The sequence below is a fragment of the Pseudophryne corroboree genome, chromosome 6 (genome assembly GCF_028390025.1).
Source record: "Pseudophryne corroboree isolate aPseCor3 chromosome 6, aPseCor3.hap2, whole genome shotgun sequence".
In the NCBI taxonomy this organism is placed as follows: Eukaryota; Metazoa; Chordata; class Amphibia; order Anura; family Myobatrachidae; genus Pseudophryne; species Pseudophryne corroboree.
The window spans coordinates 379,406,331-379,426,985 of NC_086449.1; the positions used below are offsets into that span (position 1 = coordinate 379,406,331).

The 20,655-nt window shown below is 45.8% G+C and overlaps 1 protein-coding gene across 1 annotated transcript in view; it reads right to left on the bottom strand.

Annotated features, from left to right (window-relative positions):
- LOC134934577 (collagen alpha-1(VII) chain-like) overlaps positions 1-20,655 on the bottom strand; it is an 817,258-nt gene that overhangs the window by 389,620 nt on the left and 406,983 nt on the right. The window contains exons 76-80 of the mRNA XM_063929986.1: positions 18,549-18,584; positions 17,744-17,803; positions 15,999-16,124; positions 8,124-8,195; positions 3,292-3,327 (exon numbers count right to left, since the gene is read on the bottom strand). Coding sequence (XP_063786056.1) covers positions 3,292-3,327; positions 8,124-8,195; positions 15,999-16,124; positions 17,744-17,803; positions 18,549-18,584 — 330 coding nt within the window. The remainder of the gene's footprint in view (positions 1-3,291; positions 3,328-8,123; positions 8,196-15,998; positions 16,125-17,743; positions 17,804-18,548; positions 18,585-20,655) is intronic.

A 20,655-nucleotide genomic window follows, 5' to 3' on the forward strand; every position in this document is an offset into this window, starting at 1 on the left:
CACACTTAGGTCAACAGTCATTAGGTCGACCACTATTGGTCGACATGCATTAGGTCGACATGGTCATTAGCTAGACATGGTTATTAGGTCGACATGGGAAAAGGTCGACATGAGTTATTTTACTTTTTTGTGTTGTTTTCTTCATAAAGTGATAGGGAACCCCAATTAGTGCACCGTGTCCCCTCGCATGGCTTGCTTCGCTCGCCATGCATCAGGCAAGGTGCCTTGCTCCGCTACCGCTGCGCCCGGCATAGGTTACTATTCCTAATCGTAGTCCACGTGGATCGTAAAGTATGAAAAAGTAAAAAAAAAATTGAAAAACGCATGTTGACCTTTTCCCATGTCGACCTAGTGACTATGTTGACCTAATGCATGTCGACCAGTAGTGGTCGACCTAATGACTGTTGACCTAAGTGTGGTCGACCTAATGACCGTATCCCCACCATAACAGATTGTAATATAAAGACAGCTTTTACTTAACCAGTGCCACTTCTTAATGGTTTAACATAGGATTCCCTGTTTTCAAGTGAAGGAACTGGTTCAGTATCCTGCTATACTCTCCTTTTATGCTCAGCAGTGTGAACGCAAAATGAAATGAAGATTCTCTGGACCTACAACTAATAGCGTGACATACAACTCTCACACACACTCACTTTCATTTCCCCCCTATTCATTCATTCTCTCTCTCTCTCTCTTACACACACACTCTTTTCCATTTCCCCCTATTCATTCTCTCTCTCTGGCACACACGCACACACACACACACGCGCGCACACACACACACACACACACACACACACTCTTCCATTTCCCCCTATCCTCTCTGTTTCTCTCTCACACACACACACTTCAATTTCCCCCTGTTCTCTCTCTCGCTCTCTCTCTCTTCCATTTCCCCCATTCATTCTCTTTCTCTCTCGCACACACACACACACACACACACACGCACACACACACCCACACATACACACTCTCTTTCTTTCATTTCCCCCTATTTATTCTCTCTCACACACTCTCTCTTCCATTTCCCCCTAATTATTCTATCTCTTTCATTTCCCCATATTCATTCTCTCTCTCTCTCTCTCTCTCTCTCTCTCTCTCTCTCTCTCTCTCTCTCTCAAACTCTCTCCCATTTCCCCATATTCATTCTCTCTCTCACGCACACACACTCTCTCCCATTTCCCCCAAGTTTCTCTCTTTCGCTTTCTCCCGTCTGCCCCTATTCCTCTTCCTCACTCTCCTGTCTGCCCCTTTTCCTCTTCTCTCTCACCAACCTCCCTCATTCCTCCTCTCTCTCTCGCCAATCTCCCCCCCCCCTAGTGCTCTTCTCTCTATCTCACCCGTCTTCCCTATTCCTCCTCTCTCTCTAATCGCCCCCTATTCCTCCTCTCTTTCTCCCGTCTGACCCTATTCCTCCTCTCTCTTGCCTGTCTCCCCATATTCCACCCTTCTCTCTCTCGCCCATCTCCCCTTATTCCTCCTCTCTTTCTCCCATCTCCCCCTATTCCTCATCTCTCCTGCTTATTTCTTCTGTTTCTCTCTACCATTTCCGTGTATTGCTCTCATTCCCCCCCCCCCCCCCCCACACACACACACACACTTTCCCCATGGAAACCATGACAGGGAAGCCCTGTCTATTTGCCAATCTTGGGCCCCACAATCCTGATGGCAGCCCTGATGTACAGTGAAGATGTGCTGAATATTAGAAAGACATAGAAGACCAACAGGAAAATATCCCCCCCCCCAAAAAAAATAATAATAATAAAGACATTAAAAATCCATATTTACATTATAACTTATAAGATCTGATATATTTTAAGCCATGGGATGGCCAGAGAATCATACAGACATACTATATAAATATATGAATTCTGCATGCATACAGGGCCAGACTGGCCCACAGGCATGCAGGGGAAACCCCTGGTGGGCCGCACTGCCCATGAGTCCACCTCCTTACATTATACTGCACAAAACTATAGTGTATATTCAACAGTGTATTCCTGTTATTAACCTGGTACTTAATTGTGCATGCACTAGCAGTTTTTTCTATATATATTTAACAAGAGGCCCAGGCCAGGTACTCCCTAATGGTTAACCATGGGCCCCTACCACTGCATTGCACCGGTGGCACTTCATGCAATAGTATGACATTGCACGCATAAAATATTAGCTCTTTTGATGTCAGAACAAGCTGATTCTGTGCATATGACCATAATCACCCATATATGTTATATTTATGTTACATTGTTATATAAACAATATATATATTATACACTACACTACGTATATCATACCTTCCAAAAAAATGTGGGCTGAATCCGGGGCTCTGAAAAGGTGGCGTGGCTCTGTGGGAGTGCCGTATCCGTGAACCACGCCTTCCATTTACTGTCACTGTGGAGGCATGCACAGTGCTCTGTGAGCTGCTGGCCATGCGCCCAGTCCCTCACTCCCAGTGGATAAATGTTTACTGCTGGAGTGACAGGGGCTCCCAAATTCACCCCCTCACACCGTGGGACACTGCGGCCCGCAGGTGGGATGCTGGGACAGTGCCTGAAAAACGGGACTGTCCATTGAAAATCGGAACAGTTGGGAGGTATGCGTATTGTGAGCATCTAGTAAAGTACATATCTATTATATGTCTCATAGCAAGTTTTCTGCTTGAGCAGATTGTTATAATAAAATGATAAATTTAACACTGTAAAAGTTGTGACATTACTGAATCTCATCACACTTTAATTTCTTTCTTTTCTATTCACCTTTCACTTATTTTTGTGAACATTACTACTTTTCTATATTTTATACTGTATTTGAATACTTTATATTGAAGTATAAAAAAAAGACCGTAATGTGTGAATATAGCATATGCTACTGCTGCAGAGAGGAGGGCAAAAATACACTATTTCTAGGTTTGTTAATTTTTTTTTATTTATATGCATCCTACTCAGCCTCACCTACCAAATGTTCAATGTTGTCTAAATGCTTTGAATCTAAAGCTGGTTACACATGTCAGCTATCTGTTATCCCAGTATCACGATGTAACGATATATGACATCACTGTATACACTGCAAGATCTGCCGTGGATACGACCACCCAATTCTACAATCGATGAATTGTGTGGATTTTGGGGGGCATACATACCATACGATGGTCATTGTGATGCAATGCCGATCGCAAGATTGGCCAGTATATATTGCATAGTGTGTGCCCACCTTAAGTGATAACATTGTGGGATATTCAGGTTGCAGTGTAGATAGAAGACTGTTATATATTTCATGATTGGACATACTCACCTTCCCTCCCTTAATGCCTGGTGGTCCTTGCTTTCCCTGTAAAAAGGACATGAGGCAGTGCTTATAATGTGGAAGTCTCAATATATTACATATAAAGTATGTAAATGAAATCTGTTTACACATGAGAAATATATTTAAATCCTATTTTGAAATTATGAATATATTACAGGTTGAGTATCCCTTATCCAAAATGCTTGGGACCAGAAGTATTTTGGATATCGGATTTTTCCATATTTTGGAATAATTGCATACAATGATGAGATATCATGGTGATGGGACCCAAGTCTAAGCACAGAACACATTAATGTTTCATATACACCTTATACACACAGCCTGAAGGTAATTGTAGACAATATTTTTAATAACTTTGTGCATTAAACAAAGTGTGTGTACATTCACACAATTCATTTGTGTTTCATATACACCTTATACACAGAGCCTGAAGGTAATTTAATACAATATTTTTAATAACTTTGTGTATTAAACAAAGTTTGTGTACAGTGAGCCATCAGAAAACAAAGGTTTCACTTTCTCAGTCTCACTCAAAAAATTCCGTATTTCGGAATATTCCATATTTCAGAATATTTGGATATGGGATACTCAACCTGTAGTCATGTTTCTCTGGGGCGGCTGAGCTTCCTGGTAACACTGCAGTAAGCAGTAACTTACAGCGGCGCTGGCCAGGCAGTGTCCCTACTGAGCACACTGGGTCACACAGGCTCCATCGCAGACTTCCTGCTGCAGATTCCTTCTCAACTTAACATCATTTCATTTTTTTCATTGCCGAACTAATAGTAACAATAAAAATTCTTAGAATAACGAAGTATTGTTTTCTTAGCACTGCATCTGCTATCACCATCCTAAGATGGCGACAGCATGGGAGAACATTCTGTGGTACATGTAGCTACCGTTACAATTACTGTGGTTAAATGGAAAAGCAGTTCAGATGTAGTGGGTTTGTCGTGCTTGCATAAAACTGCACTGAGGCTTAAGTCATGCAGATCCATACAACTTTGGTAGGCGTTCCTCTATGGTAATAGGGGTGTGGCTTACCATACGCGGGCATGTGTCACGGTCAATGGGGGTAATTCCAAGTTGATCGCAGCAGGAAATTTTTTTGCAGTTGGGCAAAACCATGGGGGGTCATTCCGAGTTGTTCACTCGGTAAAAATCTTCACATCGCAGCGATTTTCCGCTTAATGCGCCTGCGCAATGTCCGCACTGCGACTGCGCCAAGTAAATTTGCTATGCAGTTAGGATTTTTACTAACGGCTTTTTCATTGTTCTGGCGATCGTAATGTGATTGACAGGAAATGGGTGTTACTGGGCGGAAACAGGCCGTTTTATGGGCGTGTGGGAAAAAACGCTACCGTTTCCGGAAAAAACGCAGGAGTGGCCGGAGAAACGGGGGAGTGTCTGGGCGAACGCTGGGTGTGTTTGTGACGTCAAACCAGGAACGACAAGCACTGAAATGATCGCAGATGCCGAGTAAGTCTGAAGCTACTCAGAAACTGCTACGAGGTGTGTAATCGCAATATTGCGAATACATCGTTCGCAATTTTAAGTTGCTAAGATTCACTCCCAGTAGGCGGCGGCTTAGCATGAGCAAATCTGCTAAAATCCGCTTGCGAGCGAACAACTCGGAATGACCCCCCATGTGCACTGCAGGGGGGACAGATATAACATGTGCAGAGAGAGTTAGATTTGGGTGGATTATTTTGTTTCTGTGCAGGGTAAATACTGGCTGCTTTATTTTTACACTGCAATTTAGATTGCAGATTGAACTCACCACACCCAAATCTATCTCTCTCTGCACATGTTATATCTGCCCCCCCCTGCAGTGCACATGGTTTTGCCCAACTGCTAAAAAAATTCCTGCTGCGATCAACTTGGAATTACCCCCAATGACTGTACTGACCCTGGCGGCCGTAATCAGATGGACATTTTGTACCCCTTTAAGTATGGTGCAACGTCAGATGGTACATCTTTGTGCGCTCATCAACGGATTAGCGTTGTAGCCAGTGGGCTTCTCAGTAGGATGCCCATCGGCTGTGGCATTAGCACAAAGGTGCAGCTGTGTTGCAGCAAAAGACGCTGCAACTGCAACCACCTCTGAATCAAGTCCTGAGTCTTCAAAACTATAAACATCTGTTTCCCAATCTCTTCTCAAAGCACAGAATTGTGGGATATTTCTAAGCTGCTAGAACAACTGCAGGTTCTGCCCTCTACTTATCATATCTTTGGCATTAGGTAGAATATGCCAGTAAAGAAATGGATGAGACCGATTTAAAAAAAAAAGAAAGAGAAGTAATTGGGAAAAATAATGGGGGTTATACAGAGACGGGCGTAAATCGCTGCATACACAGCAAGATCTGCATCCATGCCCTCATATCCTGGGGGCCGCCCAGCACGAGGCAAGGCTGCCCAGCATGTGTGTGGCTCTGCCTCACGATGCATCCACAATGAAATTGCGGACGCATCAAATTAAGGTTGATCCCAGCCAGTGCAGCTGTGTTGTCAGGCAGAGGATAATAATTAATTATCAGAGAGCGCATATAGCTATTTAGCTCAAATTTATTGCATATATAGAATAATAAACATAAATAATGATGGATACAAATAATTATAAAAGTAAACACATGTACATAAAAAATATAAAATCAATAAAAATGCCCCCTGCTGCAGCGGATACCTGGACGCTAATCTTATGTCCAGATTTGTAGTACTTGGTATAATCTTGTTAACAATTAGAGAGTCCCGAACGGTATACCGTCCAATTTAAGAACACTTTGATGCCTGTTGTTTAAAATCAGCTGTAGATGTTTTTCACTTGTTAATAAAGGTCTCCTTGTGTATCTAATAGCAACAGGCTTCCCACTCCGTTAATTATTGCAGCTGAACGGCCAAGAACTTTAGATGCTTATGCTCCGGTATCTGTGTCAAAGTGACCTTTTCCATTCATTCTCACTGTGCTAATGGGCCATAATAGCAAATGTCCACTTTATACTCACAGCCAGGAGTATATCCTTTAATTGTCCGTGGACGGCCCCCGTTGTAGGTCTCAGTCACAGTTGCAGGGAAAGCACCTTTAGCGAGGTGCACCGGAGAGTCTCCACAGCCGATCAGCATGCAAACGGAAACGGCACCAAGAGGTATTGCTTAACCATAAGCCGCTGGTAGCAGGAGGGACACCGATCTGAAGTAAGCCCCGGTCCTTACGCGTTTCTCCGCCAATGTAAATGTGCGGTTTCGTCAGAGGATCTCCTCTGACGAAACCGCACATTTACATTGGCGGAGAAACGCGTAAGGACCGGGGCTTACTTCAGATCGGTGTCCCTCCTGCTACCAGCGGCTTATGGTTAAGCAATACCTCTTGGTGCCGTTTCCGTTTGCATGCTGATCGGCTGTGGAGACTCTCCGGTGCACCTCGCTAAAGGTGCTTTCCCTGCAACTGTGACTGAGACCTACAACGGGGGCCGTCCACGGACAATTAAAGGATATACTCCTGGCTGTGAGTATAAAGTGGACATTTGCTATTATGGCCCATTAGCACAGTGAGAATGAATGGAAAAGGTCACTTTGACACAGATACCGGAGCATAAGCATCTAAAGTTCTTGGCCGTTCAGCTGCAATAATTAACGGAGTGGGAAGCCTGTTGCTATTAGATACACAAGGAGACCTTTATTAACAAGTGAAAAACATCTACAGCTGATTTTAAACAACAGGCATCAAAGTGTTCTTAAATTGGACGGTATACCGTTCGGGACTCTCTAATTGTTAACAAGATTATACCAAGTACTACAAATCTGGACATAAGATTAGCGTCCAGGTATCCGCTGCAGCAGGGGGCATTTTTATTGATTTTATATTTTTTATGTACATGTGTTTACTTTTATAATTATTTGTATCCATCATTATTTATGTTTATTATTCTATATATGCAATAAATTTGAGCTAAATAGCTATATGCGCTCTCTGATAATTAATTATTATCCTCTGTATTATTTTTTTGTGTGGATAGGTCAGTACTGTCCAGTTGAGAGCCGCTTAGTTCAACACATATGACCCATATTGTATAAATTAGGCAGTCGTGACGCGCTGGAATTATTTGTTTCTTGTTTTCGTGTTGTCAGGCAGGTCGCCGCCATTTTTTTAATTGAATCAGTTGCGTGTGACGTCAAGCACCGCCCTGAACATGCTCCCAGCATGCCCCCATTCGGACCGCCACGCTTGCGAAACGCAGTGTCGCTGCCCACCTAACAAACTCCGCTGTCGATCAAGTTGTGAATGCATCCTTCTCTCGTTGCGTGTGCGTAGTTTGCCAATGCAAACTGTGCTTCGCCCGCATTAGCAGCCAACTGTGAATGAGGTCCTATTTACAAAGCAAATAAGAAGGGTGGTGTACAGGTAGTTTTACTATACTGCATACCCTCCAACATTTTACACATAAAAAGCGGTACAAATCAGGAAAGGGGGCGTGGTCACGGGTAAAGGGGGCGTGGCCACGTCCCCTTTCCTATATTTTTAATGGAAATTTGGAGAGTCAAAAATCGGTACAGACCATAAAAAAAGGTAGTGTACCTGCCAAAAAGGTACAGCTGGTGGGTATCTATACTGTACTATTAAAACGATAATGATGGCTGCGTGATCAGCTACTGTATAAGTAGCTGATCACGCTTACATGTTACACATGACAGCTTTGAAACACGTCAGGAAATAAATATTTAAAAACTGATAGTTGATGTCAGGTTAGTATCAGCGACAGATTACAGCGGCTCTCACTGAAACAGGGCTTGGGAAATAAACTGCACCATTTCATTTTATTTTTTACCTCTCTTCCAAGAAGACCTGGGATACCTGATGGTCCAGTGTTCCCATTCTTGCCTCTTTTCCCTCGTTCCCCCTGAAAATAAAAGCAGTTCATTTTTATCTCACAAATATTCTTCATCATCTATATTAAGTTTAGAAACTTTTTTATAGAACACATGGACGTAGAAGAGTTCTAATAGTAGCACCTCAATTGGAAGATAGTGTAGCACAGCTGCTATGGCATGGTGCCTCATGTTTTATCTGGCACGATTGTCACCTATTTCCCAAGTAGAGTACTTTTCCTTTGTGTGAAAGAAAGTACATTGCATGCGGTAGTATTTTAAATTGTCTGGATTATCAGATTACCAAAGCAACACATTTGCATTTTACAAGCACAAATATGCAGTGGGATCCATCCAGCCAAAATACGGTCACTGAAGTCTATCACTCAAAAAATATTGCCGTTACCTGGTGGCAAGATAAAATAAGAATTTACTTACCGATAATTCTATTTCTCATAGTCCGTAGTGGATGCTGGGGACTCCGTCAGGACCATGGGGAATAGCGGCTCCGCAGGAGACAGGGCACAAAAAGTAAGCTTTTAGGATCACATGGTGTGTACTGGCTCCTCCCCCTATGACCCTCCTCCAAGCCTCAGTTAGGTACTGTGCCCGGACGAGCGTACACAATAAGGAAGGATCTTGAATCCCGGGTAAGACTCATACCAGCCACACCAATCACACCGTACAACTTGTGATTTGAACCCAGTTAACAGTATGATAACAACGAAGAAGCCTCTGAAAAGATGGCTCACAACAATAATAACCCGATTTTTGTAACAATAACTATGTACAAGTATTGCAGACAATCCGCACTTGGGATGGGCGCCCAGCATCCACTACGGACTATGAGAAATAGAATTATCGGTAAGTAAATTCTTATTTTCTCTAACGTCCTAGTGGATGCTGGGGACTCCGTCAGGACCATGGGGATTATACCAAAGCTCCCAAACGGGCGGGAGAGTGCGGATGACTCTGCAGCACCGAACGAGAGAACTCCAGGTCCTCCTTAGCCAGAGTATCAAATTTGTAAAATTTTACAAACGTGTTCTCCCCTGACCACGTAGCTGCTCGGCAAAGTTGTAATGCCGAGACCCCTCGGGCAGCCGCCCAAGATGAGCCCACCTTCCTTGTGGAGTGGGCATTTACAGATTTAGGCTGTGGCAGACCTGCCACAGAATGTGCAAGTTGGATTGTGCTACAGATCCAACGAGCAATCGTCTGCTTAGACGCAGGAGCACCCATCTTGTTGGGTGCATACAGGATAAACAGCGAGTCAGATTTTCTGACTCCAGCCGTCCTTGAAATATATATTTTCAATGCTCTGACAACGTCCAGCAACTTGGAGTCCTCCACGTCGCTAGTAGCCGCAGGCACCACAATAGGCTGGTTCAAGTGAAAAGCCGAAACCACCTTAGGCAGAAACTGAGGACGCGTCCGCAGTTCTGCCCTGTCCGAATGGAAAATCAGATATGGGCTTTTGTACGATAAAGCCGCCAACTCTGATACTCTCCTGGCTGAAGCCAGGGCCAGTAGCATGGTTACTTTCCATGTAAGATACTTCAAATCTACCGATTTGAGCGGCTCAAACCAATGGGATTTGAGAAAATCCAAAACTACGTTGAGATCCCACGGTGCCACTGGAGGCACAATCGGGGGCTGTATATGTAGTACACCTTTGACAAAGGTTTGTACTTCAGGCACTGAAGCCAATTCTTTCTGGAAGAAAATCGATAAGGCCGAAATTTGAACCTTAATAGACCCCAATTTGAGGCCCATAGATAATCCTGCCTGCAGGAAATGTAGGAATCGACCCAATTGAAATTCCTCCGTTGGGGCCTTCTTGGCCTCACACCACGCAACATATTTTCTCCAAATGCGGTGATAATGTTGTGCGGTCACTTCCTTCCTGGCTTTAATCAAGGTAGGAATAACTTCCTCTGGAATGCCCTTTTCTTTTAGAATCCGGCATTCAACCGCCATGCCGTCAAACGCAGTCGCGGTAAGTCTTGGAACATACAAGGTCCCTGCTGAAGCAGATCCCTTCTTAACGGTAGAGGCCACGGCTCTTCCGTGAGCATCTCTTGAAGTTCCGGGTACCAAGTCCTTCTCGGCCAATCCGGAGCCACGAGTATTGTTCTTACTCCCCGTAGCCGTATAATTCTCAGTACCTTTGGTATGAGAGGCAGAGGAGGAAACACATACACGGACTGGTACACCCACAGTGTTACCAGAGCGTCCACAGCTATTGCCTGAGGGTCTCTTGACCTGACGCAATATCTGTCCAGTTTCTTGTTGAGGCGGGACGCCATCATGTCCACCTTTGGTTTTTCCCAACGGTTCACAATCATGTGGAAGACTTCTGGATGAAGTCCCCACTCTCCCGGGTGGAGGTCGTGTCTGCTGAGGAAGTCTGCTTCCCAGTTGTCCACTCCCGGAATGAACACTGCTGACAGTGCTATGACATGATTTTCCGCCCAGCGAAGAATCCTTGCAGCTTCTGTCATTGCTCTTCTGCTTCTCGTGCCGCCCTGTCTGTTTACGTGGGCGACTGCCGTGATGTTGTCCGACTGGATCAACACCGGCTGACCCTGAAGCAGCGGTTTTGCCAGGCTTAGAGCATTGTAAATCGCTCTTAGCTCCAGTATATTTATGTGAAGAGACGTCTCCAGGTTCGACCACACGCCCTGGAAGTTTCTTCCCTGTGTGACTGCTCCCCAGCCTCGTAGGCTGGCATCCGTAGTCACCAGGACCCAGTCCTGTATGCCGAATCTGCGGCCCTCTAACAGATGGGCACTCTGCAACCACCACAGAAGAGACACCCTTGTTCTTGGTGACAGTGTTATCCGCTGATGCATGTGCAGATGCGATCCGGACCATTTGTCCAGCAGATCCCACTGAAATATTCGTGCGTGGAATCTGCCGAATGGAATTGCTTCGTAAGAAGCCACCATCTTTCCCAGGACTCTTGTGCATTGATGTACTGACACATTTCCTGGTTTTAGGAGGTTCCTGACAAGTTCGGATAACTCCCTTGCTTTCTCCTCCGGGAGAAACACCTTTTTCTGAACAGTGTCCAGAATCATTCCCAGGAACAGCAGACGTGTCGTCGGGGTCAATTGAGATTTTGGAAGATTCAGAATCCACCCGTGTTGTTGAAGCACTACTTGGGTTAGTGCTACTCCGACTTCCAGCTGTTCTCTGGACCTTGCCCTTATCAGGAGATCGTCCAAGTAAGGGATAATTAATACGCCTTTTCTTCGTAGAAGAACCATCATTTCGGCCATTACCTTGGTAAAGACCCGAGGTGCCGTGGACAAACCAAACGGCAGCGTTTGAAACTGATAATGACAGTTTTGTATCACGAACCTGAGATACCCTTGGTGTGAAGGGTAAATTGGGACATGCAGATAAGCATCTTTTATGTCCAGGGACACCATGAAGTCCCCTTCTTCCAGATTCGCTATCACTGCTCTGAGTGACTCCATCTTGAACTTGAATTTCTGTATGTACAGGTTCAAGGATTTCAGATTTAGAATAGGTCTTACCGAACCGTCCGGCTTCGGTACCACAAATAGTGTGGAATAATACCCCTTTCCCTGTTGTAGGAGGGGTACCTTGACTATCACCTGCTGAGAATACAGCTTGAGAATGGCTTCCAATACCGTCGCCCTTTCTGAGGGAGACGTTGGTAAAGCAGACTTTAGGAACCGGCGAGGGGGAGACTTTTCGAATTCCAACTTGTAACCCTGAGATACTACCTGCAGGATCCAAGGGTCCACCTGTGAGCGCGCCCACTGTGTGCTGAAAATCTTTAGTCGACCCCCCACCGCCCCTGAGTCCGCTTGCACAGCCCCAGCGTCATGCTGAGGGCTTTGTAGAAGCCGGGGAGGGCTTCTGTTCGTGGGAAGTAGTTGCTTGCTGCACCCTCTTACCCCTTCCTTTGCCTCTGGGCAAATATGACTGTCCTTTTGCCCGCTTGTTCTTATAGGAACGAAAGGACTGCGGCTGAAAAGACGGTGTCTTTTTCTGTTGGGAGGTGACCTGAGGTAAAAAAGTGGATTTTCCGGCTGTTGCCGTGGCCACCAGATCCGATAGACCGACCCCAAATAATTCCTCTCCTTTATACGGCAATACTTCCATATGCCGTTTGGAATCCGCATCACCTGACCACTGTCGCGTCCATAAACTTCTTCTGGCAGATATGGACATCGCACTTACTCTCGATGCCAGAGTGCAAATATCCCTCTGAGCATCTCGCATATAAAGAAAAGCATCCTTTAATTGCTCTATAGTCAATAAAATACTGTCCCTATCCAGGGTATCAATATTTTCAGTCAGGGAATCCGACCACACCACCCCAGCACTGCACATCCAGGCTGAGGCTATTGCTGGTCGCAGTATAACACCAGTATGTGTGTATATACTCTTCAGGGTAGTTTCCAGCCTCCTATCAGCTGGATCCTTGAGGGCGGCCGTATCAGGAGACGGTAACGCCACTTGTTTTGATAAGCGTGTGAGCGCCTTATCCACCCTAGGGGGTGTTTCCCAGCGCGCCCTAACCTCTGGTGGGAAAGGGTATAATGCCAATAACTTCTTTGAAATTAGCAGTTTTCTATCGGGGTTAACCCACGCTTCATCACACACGTCATTCAATTCCTCTGATTCTGGAAAAGCTACAGGTAGTATTTTCACACCCCACATAATACCCCCCTTTGAGGTACCTGCAGTATCAGAGATATGCAAAGCCTCCTTCATTGCCGTGATCATATAACGTGTGGCCCTATTGGAAAATACGTTTCTTTCTTCACCGTCGACACTAGATTCATCTGTGTCGGTACCTGTGTCGACTGACTGAGGTAAGGGACGTTTTACAGCCCCTGACGGTGCCTGAGACGCTTGGACAGGTACTAACTGGTTTTCCGGCCGTCTCATGTCGTCAACTGACTTTTGCAGCGTGCTAACATTATCACGTAATTCCATAATTAAAGCCATCCATTCCGGTGTCGACTCCCTAGGGGGTGACATCACCATTACCGGCAATTGCTCCGCCTCCACACCAACATCGTCCTCATACATGTCGACACACACGTACCGACACACAGCAGACACACAGGGAATGCTCTTATCGAAGACAGGACCCCACTAGCCCTTTGGGGAGACAGAGGGAGAGTTTGCCAGCACACACCAAAGCGCTATAAAAATGTATATAAACAACCCTAAAAGGTGTTGTTTCTGTTATATGCGCTTAATATATAAAAATATCGCCAAAATATGCCCCCCTTCTCTGTTTTACCCTGTTTCTGTAGTGCAGTGCAGGGGAGAGTCCTGGGAGCCTTCCTCACAGCGGAGCTGAGCAGGAAAATGGCGCTGTGTGCTGAGGAGAATAGGCCCCGCCCCCTAAAACGGCGGGCTCTTCTCCCGGAGTTTGCGATATATGGCAGGGGTTAAATACATCCATATAGCCTCAAGGGCTATATGTGATGTATTTTAGCCATAGAAAAAGGTATTATACATTGCTGCCCAGGGCGCCCCCCCCAGCGCCCTGCACCCTCAGTGACCGCTGGTGTGAAGTGTGCCGACAACAATGGCGCACAGCTGCAGTGCTGTGCGCTACCTTATGAAGACTGAAAAGTCTTCTGCCGCCTGTTTCCGGACCTCTGGACCTCTTCAACTTCGGCATCTGCAAGGGGGGTCGGCGGCACGGCTCCGGGACCGGACTCCATGGCTGGGCCTGTGTTCGATCCCTCTGGAGCTAATGGTGTCCAGTAGCCTAAGAAGCAAATCCATCCTGCACGCAGGTGAGTTCACTTCTCTCCCCTAAGTCCCTCGTAGCAGTGAGCCTGTTGCCAGCAGGACTCACTGAAAATAAGAAACCTAAAAAACTTTTTCTAAGCAGCTCTTTATGAGAGCCACCTAGATTGCACCCTGCTCGGACGGGCACAAAAACCTAACTGAGGCTTGGAGGAGGGTCATAGGGGGAGGAGCCAGTACACACCATGTGATCCTAAAAGCTTACTTTTTGTGCCCTGTCTCCTGCGGAGCCGCTATTCCCCATGGTCCTGACGGAGTCCCCAGCATCCACTAGGACGTTAGAGAAAGCAGTTTATTATTCTATATACACACTATGGATTAGTTTCAATTAAACTGGCCCCTCAAGCCTGTGCAAGTATATGCGGCTATTTGTCGCACTTAAGGTAGCTCCGGACTAACTGGTGATCGCAGGGCTGAGATGGCCGTCGGCTGTCTGGCATGCAGCGCCGCACTGCGAAAATGCACAGCAGTGATCAGGTCTGAATTAGACCCAATGTGTACTGTGTGGACAACGGGCCTAATTCAGAGTTGATCACAGCAGTAAATTTGTTAGCAGTTGGGCAAAACCATGTGCATTTCAGACTGTCAGGAGCTGTGGATAGACTATAGAAAATGAGCGGATAGGTAACTTCTACAACTAGAAGGCTTGAAGGCCACAGGATACTACACGAGCGCTGCTGCACAGAGAACTAGCAACACAGCTAGGCTATGTAAGATGTTCCACTGGCAACTTCTGTAATAAAGACTGCCAGATTTATACCTGCAGGCATCAATTCATTGGCTGTCAGAGTCCACAGACCCCTCCCAGCAGCTGCTTGGCATATGCAGTCACCTGACCAAAATCCAAGATGGCCACTACCAGGGATGGGCGCAGCCGAAACTCCAACAGTCTGCTCCCGGCCTGACCCTTCACGAGTATCTGCAGCACCAGCCACATACCACACAAGCAGCCAGCAGCCTGGACACCCACCAGAGGGATCCTGCCAAAGCGCATGGACGGATGAGTCCCGGACCCCTTTGCCTCTCACAGCTTGGCCCGTGATATTGGGTCAGAGATGTACGCTAAAAGCATTGCTGCAGCAGTGATGCTAAAATATGCAAATTTGCATATATGCTAATTCATTTGCTTCTTATCCATCATGATTGTAAATTATCTACTGTTTGCACCATCTGCCTGTTTAGTTGACTAACATGATTGTGAATGGTGATTAGCACGTAGTAAGCATTATAAACGTAAAACTATATTTTCAAAACATTATATATTCTCCCTAATCCTAATTGTGGATGACATAATGCAGTACTTAAGAAGCTGGATTCACAAATAAACCAACCTAGCAGGTATTTAGTTTGGCTGACTGTATATGGCAGACTGGCTGCAGCTTCCCCCCCTTGGCTCTGCAGCATGTGGCTGTGTTTATAATAGCGGTGATCATCCTGCTATCGGGGGTAATTCTGAGTTGATCGCAGCAGGAACTTTGTAAGCAGTTGGACAAAACCATGTGCACTGCAGGGGGGCAGATTTAACATTTGCAGAAAGAGTTAGATTTGGGTGGGTTATTTTGTTTCTGTGCAGGATAAATACTGGCTGCTTTATTTTTACACTGCAATTTAGATTGCAGATTGAACACACCCCACCCAAATCTAACTCTCTCTGCACATGTTATATCTGCCCCCCTGCAGTGCACATGGTTTTGCCCAACTGCTAACAAAGTTCCTGCTGCGATCAACTCAGAATTACCCCCATCATTCACACTAAGCAGCGCACAGCAGGTTGAAGGCCTGTGGAAATATTGCTATATGGCCTTCATAGATCTAGCTATGCCCCTGCCATCTACCATCGGAGTTGTGTACAACTCTAAATTAGACCCCTAGGGGGAGATGTACTAGCCAGTCAATCAGCAAGTCACCAAGTGAAGAATGCCTCTGTCATAGAGAGTAACTAAGAGCAAATAATCACTAAAACTATAAGAGTATACGGACAGTTTTAAATCTGTAAATATCCACAATACATTATTGATACTTACAGGAGGTCCAGGAAGACCAGATAACCCTGTAGCACCTCTCTCTCCCACTGATCCAGACATACCGGCATTTCCTTGGATTCCTTGGATGCCTTGTGGCCCTGGGGTTCCCTGCTCTCCGGGCTCACCCTGTAGCAGAGAATGTATAAAATAAGAATTTGTGCAGCTATACTGAATGCAGAATTCCAGCTTACCGATATAAGGCTAGGTAACTGTTAGATTTTTATTATTATGATTTACAATGCTGTGAAATAATGTATATCACATTTTGAATTTTTAGGTTTGTCACAGAACCACACAGTAAAGGTAGCAGACAAAAAATGAAACACCACTATATAGATACTTAATAGGCCACCAAACCAGCACAGTGCAGCATGTACAGCCTATTGGGTGTATTCAATTGAAGTCGAAACTGCCGTCAAGCCGGAAAAACGGCAGTTTCCTACTTTTTTTGGTCGAATCAGGATTCAACCTATTTAATGGGGTTGCCGTTTTTCCGACTTGTCGGAAAACACGTGGAACGGCGGATAAGCCGCGTATCCATGTGTTTTATCGAATTAGCAGCCAATTTTGACAGTTTTTTGGCCCGTTTTCGACAATCAGCATTAAAAATTTGGATCAGCATTGTCAGAAATGGGCAAAACCTGTCGGAAATGCCCGCTAATTGAATACTGCACTGTCGGATCCTCTCTGTCGGAGGGGATCCGACATGCATTGAATAGACCCCTATGTGTACAACGCCAAGGAGTATTCCAAAGTCTGGATTATGCTAGAGGTATGGAGCACCGGTCTTCCTCAAGTCACTTATATGTATGTGGTAGATGACTTTATAAAATCTGTAAGAGGCATTATTCCATAACTGCCCAACTGGTTTTGTGATAGATAAGTCCATGACACATGGGTAACATCACTGACAAATACATCAAACTACAGGACGATCACATGTAGTCTGTGAACTTAGAGCACTGTCTTACAAAATACTCCTCCTGTCAGGAAAGAGCAGCTTCAACATAATGAAGATGATCAGTAAACACCATTTAGAAACTATTAGCATTAGCGCTTGTCTGTTTATTGTTCATCTAACTAAATAAACCTCCTCCGCTGTTCAATATTCTCAATGTTTTTATTTATATCCAGCAACAAATCAATGAAATTTATATTCTAATTTAAAATTCTCTTATGTTCCCCCCATGACCTCCAGTATAATACTCACTTGCGTCACCACAGGTCCGCTCTGTGTTGTCCATGGCACCTCCTACGCCCATCTCCTCCAAGCTTAGCCTGTCTTGATCCTGATCTCTGTTCTGACTGAAGCTGCAGCCGGGTGGGAAGGGGGGGGGGGGGCATTGTCTTGATCTCAGCATTGAGCTTGCGAGTCAGTAGTGTGAGGGAATCCACGGTGGAGGAATAGACAATGTAACTATTGAGTACTGAGCACTCAGCAGTTACTTACATTAAGCCACTTCTGACATCTCACATCAGATTGAAGATGGAGTACTGTATGTGCTATTGCCCTTTGCTGTTACTCCTCCAGAGTTCCATGGCAGCATCACCTAAGTCGCTGCTCAGGTTGAGCCGTCATGGACATTGAAGGTCCTTCCAAATGTACCACAACATTTTTACCTGTTTAAAAGTCCTGGAATTCTCCTCTTGCAGCATTGCTTAACAAAATTATAGGCAACCATTAACACTGTCGTACAGGACCATGGTGGTAGTGTTTAATACACATGAACATATTCAACCTTTACCTTAATACCTGGAGGTCCGGCCTGTCCCACTGGTCCTCTATAGCCAACTCCTGGCTCTCCCTAAAAGGACATAACCAATACTTTAGGCATAGAGGGGGTATTATTTAAATGAGTGAATATGCCACAGAAGCCACACCCATACAATATATAATGACATTTGATTAAACTGTACAATAGTAGATCATAGAAGCAACTTCTGTATAATTGAAGGGCCATAGCTTTGCTTTGGTTTAAATGGAGCAATATTCACTAAACATCTCAGTAAGGTATACAGGAGAATGAACTGCTCTCTCTTGCCTTTCCTTGAATATAAGAACAAATAATAAAGTCACTGACTTAGCACAGTAATGAAACTAAACAAAATTCTGAATGTAACATCCAAGTATAGCATACTGTGTGAGTGGCTGTGTGTCTTTGGGTGCAGCCCTTGTCAATGACACAGCCACGTCTGCCTAGGCACCCACCTGTTACCTCTCAGTAACACCCACTAAAATCCATACACCCTGCATCCGTTCTGTGACTCCGTGCAGTAGCAGCTGCGAGACATGCACAGTACTGGCCACCTGCGTGGGTATCACCATAGCATGTGAATAAGAACCAGGCACATACAGTACAGTATGCCGCTGATTCGAATGTCTGTGGACAGGTGTGTGGCTCTCCATATGAGTGGAAACAATACTTTATTTCCCCGTACAGTCATGTACGCCCTCTTGCCAACAACTATGCATCCCTCTCATTATCTTGCCTGTCATGTATAAAATAACACAAAATACTATGACACAAATATGTATAATCGATTTATTACCTTTTGTCCCTTTTCACCAATTTCTCCTTTTTCTCCCTGAAAAATTACTGGATTAGAGAACTGGTTACAGCACAAATGTCTATATACAGTAGGACTAACAGTAGAAAGTAACATGAGTGCATGTTAATCAATAAAATCCCTTGTACAATAATATTTACATACTGGAGTCCATTTTTAAAAGGGGGCTGGCTGGAGACACAGAAGGGCGCTTGCTGGCATGAGACACAGAGGGGAAGCTAGCTGGCCAGGCAGAAGGGGGCCCTGGCTAGAGAGACAGATGGGGGCTGACTAGAGAGGCAAATGGGGGGCTGACTAGAGAGGCAAATGGGGGGCTGGCTGGAGAGACAGATGGGGGCTGGCTAGACAAACAAATGGTGGACTGGCTGGAGACAGATGGGGGGCTGGCTAGAGAGACAAATGGGGGGCTGGCTAGAGAGACAAATGGGGGGCTGGCTGGAGAGACAGATGGGGGGACTGGCTAGAGAGACAAATGGGGGGCTGGCTAGACAGACAAATGGGGGACTGGCTGAAGATAGAAGGGGGGCTGGCTAGAGAGACAAATGGGGGGCTGGCTAGAGAGACAATGGGGGGGGTGGCTGGAAAGACAGAAGGGGCAGTCTATTTTGCCTCTAGGGTGGGGGCCCTGTCAGTCCTAGGCCCCACAATTTCTGATGGCAGTCCTGGTAGTCAGTACTTAGGGCATGTAAATGGGAAGATATTATTTCATCTAACAGGAACTAAGCACCACCAGGTATTTTATTTTGTAGTTTCATAATCAAAATAGTAAATTTTGCTGAAGAATCATATTCTGGATGAGCAATTCCAGTTACATACATCATTGTACTGTATGCAGCATCCAGGGCCGGTTCTAGAACTTGTGGCGCCCAGTGCAAAAGTTTCCTTGCCCCCACCCCCCACCGACAGGCAAAATAGGGTTAGTGCGTGCCTTCGGCGCACGTAAAAAAAATAGGGGCGTGGCTTCATAGGGAAGGGTTGTGGCCACAGAATAGTGGCGTTACACCACACAGCAGTGTCCGTCAGTCACATTACACCACACAGCAATGTCTGTCAGTCACATTACACCACACAGTAGTGTCCGTCAATCACATTGCACCACACAGTAGTACCCCTTATACGATGTTAGAGCCCCTTACACACATTATACCACAGTAGAGCAGAGTCCCTTATGCACGTTATGCCAGGTAGCCCCTTACACACATTGCACCTGGTAAACCCTTATACATATTGTGACAGGTAGCCCCTTATACACACTGTGACAGGTAGACCCTTATACACACTGTGACAGGTAGACCCTTAGACAGATTGCACTTATTAAGTGCCCCCTATGCAATGCCCTCATTAGTAGTGCTCCAGTAGTTATGCCCCTGTGTAGTGTTGCCCCCAGTAGTAATGCCCCCATAGTTATGCCCCCTGTAAATATGCCCCCTGTAGTTATGCCCCCAGTAGATATGACCCCTGTAGTTATGCCTCCTGTAGATGTGCCCCCTGTAGATGTGCCCCCTGTAGATTTGCCCCCAGTAGATTTGCCCCCCTGTAGATTTGCCCCCTGTAGATGTGCCCCCTGTAGATGTGTCCCCTGTAGTTGTGTCCCCTGTAGATGTGCCCCCAGTAGATGTGCTCCCTGTAGATGTGTTCCCTGTAGTTATGCCCCCTAGTAGCTCCGCTTACACACAAAAAACCTGCACAATACTCACCAGCCCCGCTCCTGCTTCCCGACCACTGCAGCCCTCTGTCTCTGGCTACTGGCTCCTTGGATCTACGGGAGAGACGTCATGACATCTCTCCCCAGCGCTGCTCAGATACTAGAGGTCAGCTAGGACCTCTAGCGTCTGACAATGGTGCCAGCTGCAGCGGGCGACCACACAGCCCACGGCACCTGCTGCAGCCAGGGTGCGATATGTGGGATGCGTGTGGGTGGCGGGCACCTGCCCGGCTTGCCCACGCCTAAAACTGCTACTGATAACACCTAGCAGCAAGCTCCCTGACTCCTTGAAGAGTTTAGCAATCTCCCTGATTGCATATTACCGCATTATGTAGCGGTTACATACTTGAAAGAAACAAAAAATTCAATTGATACGTACATTCA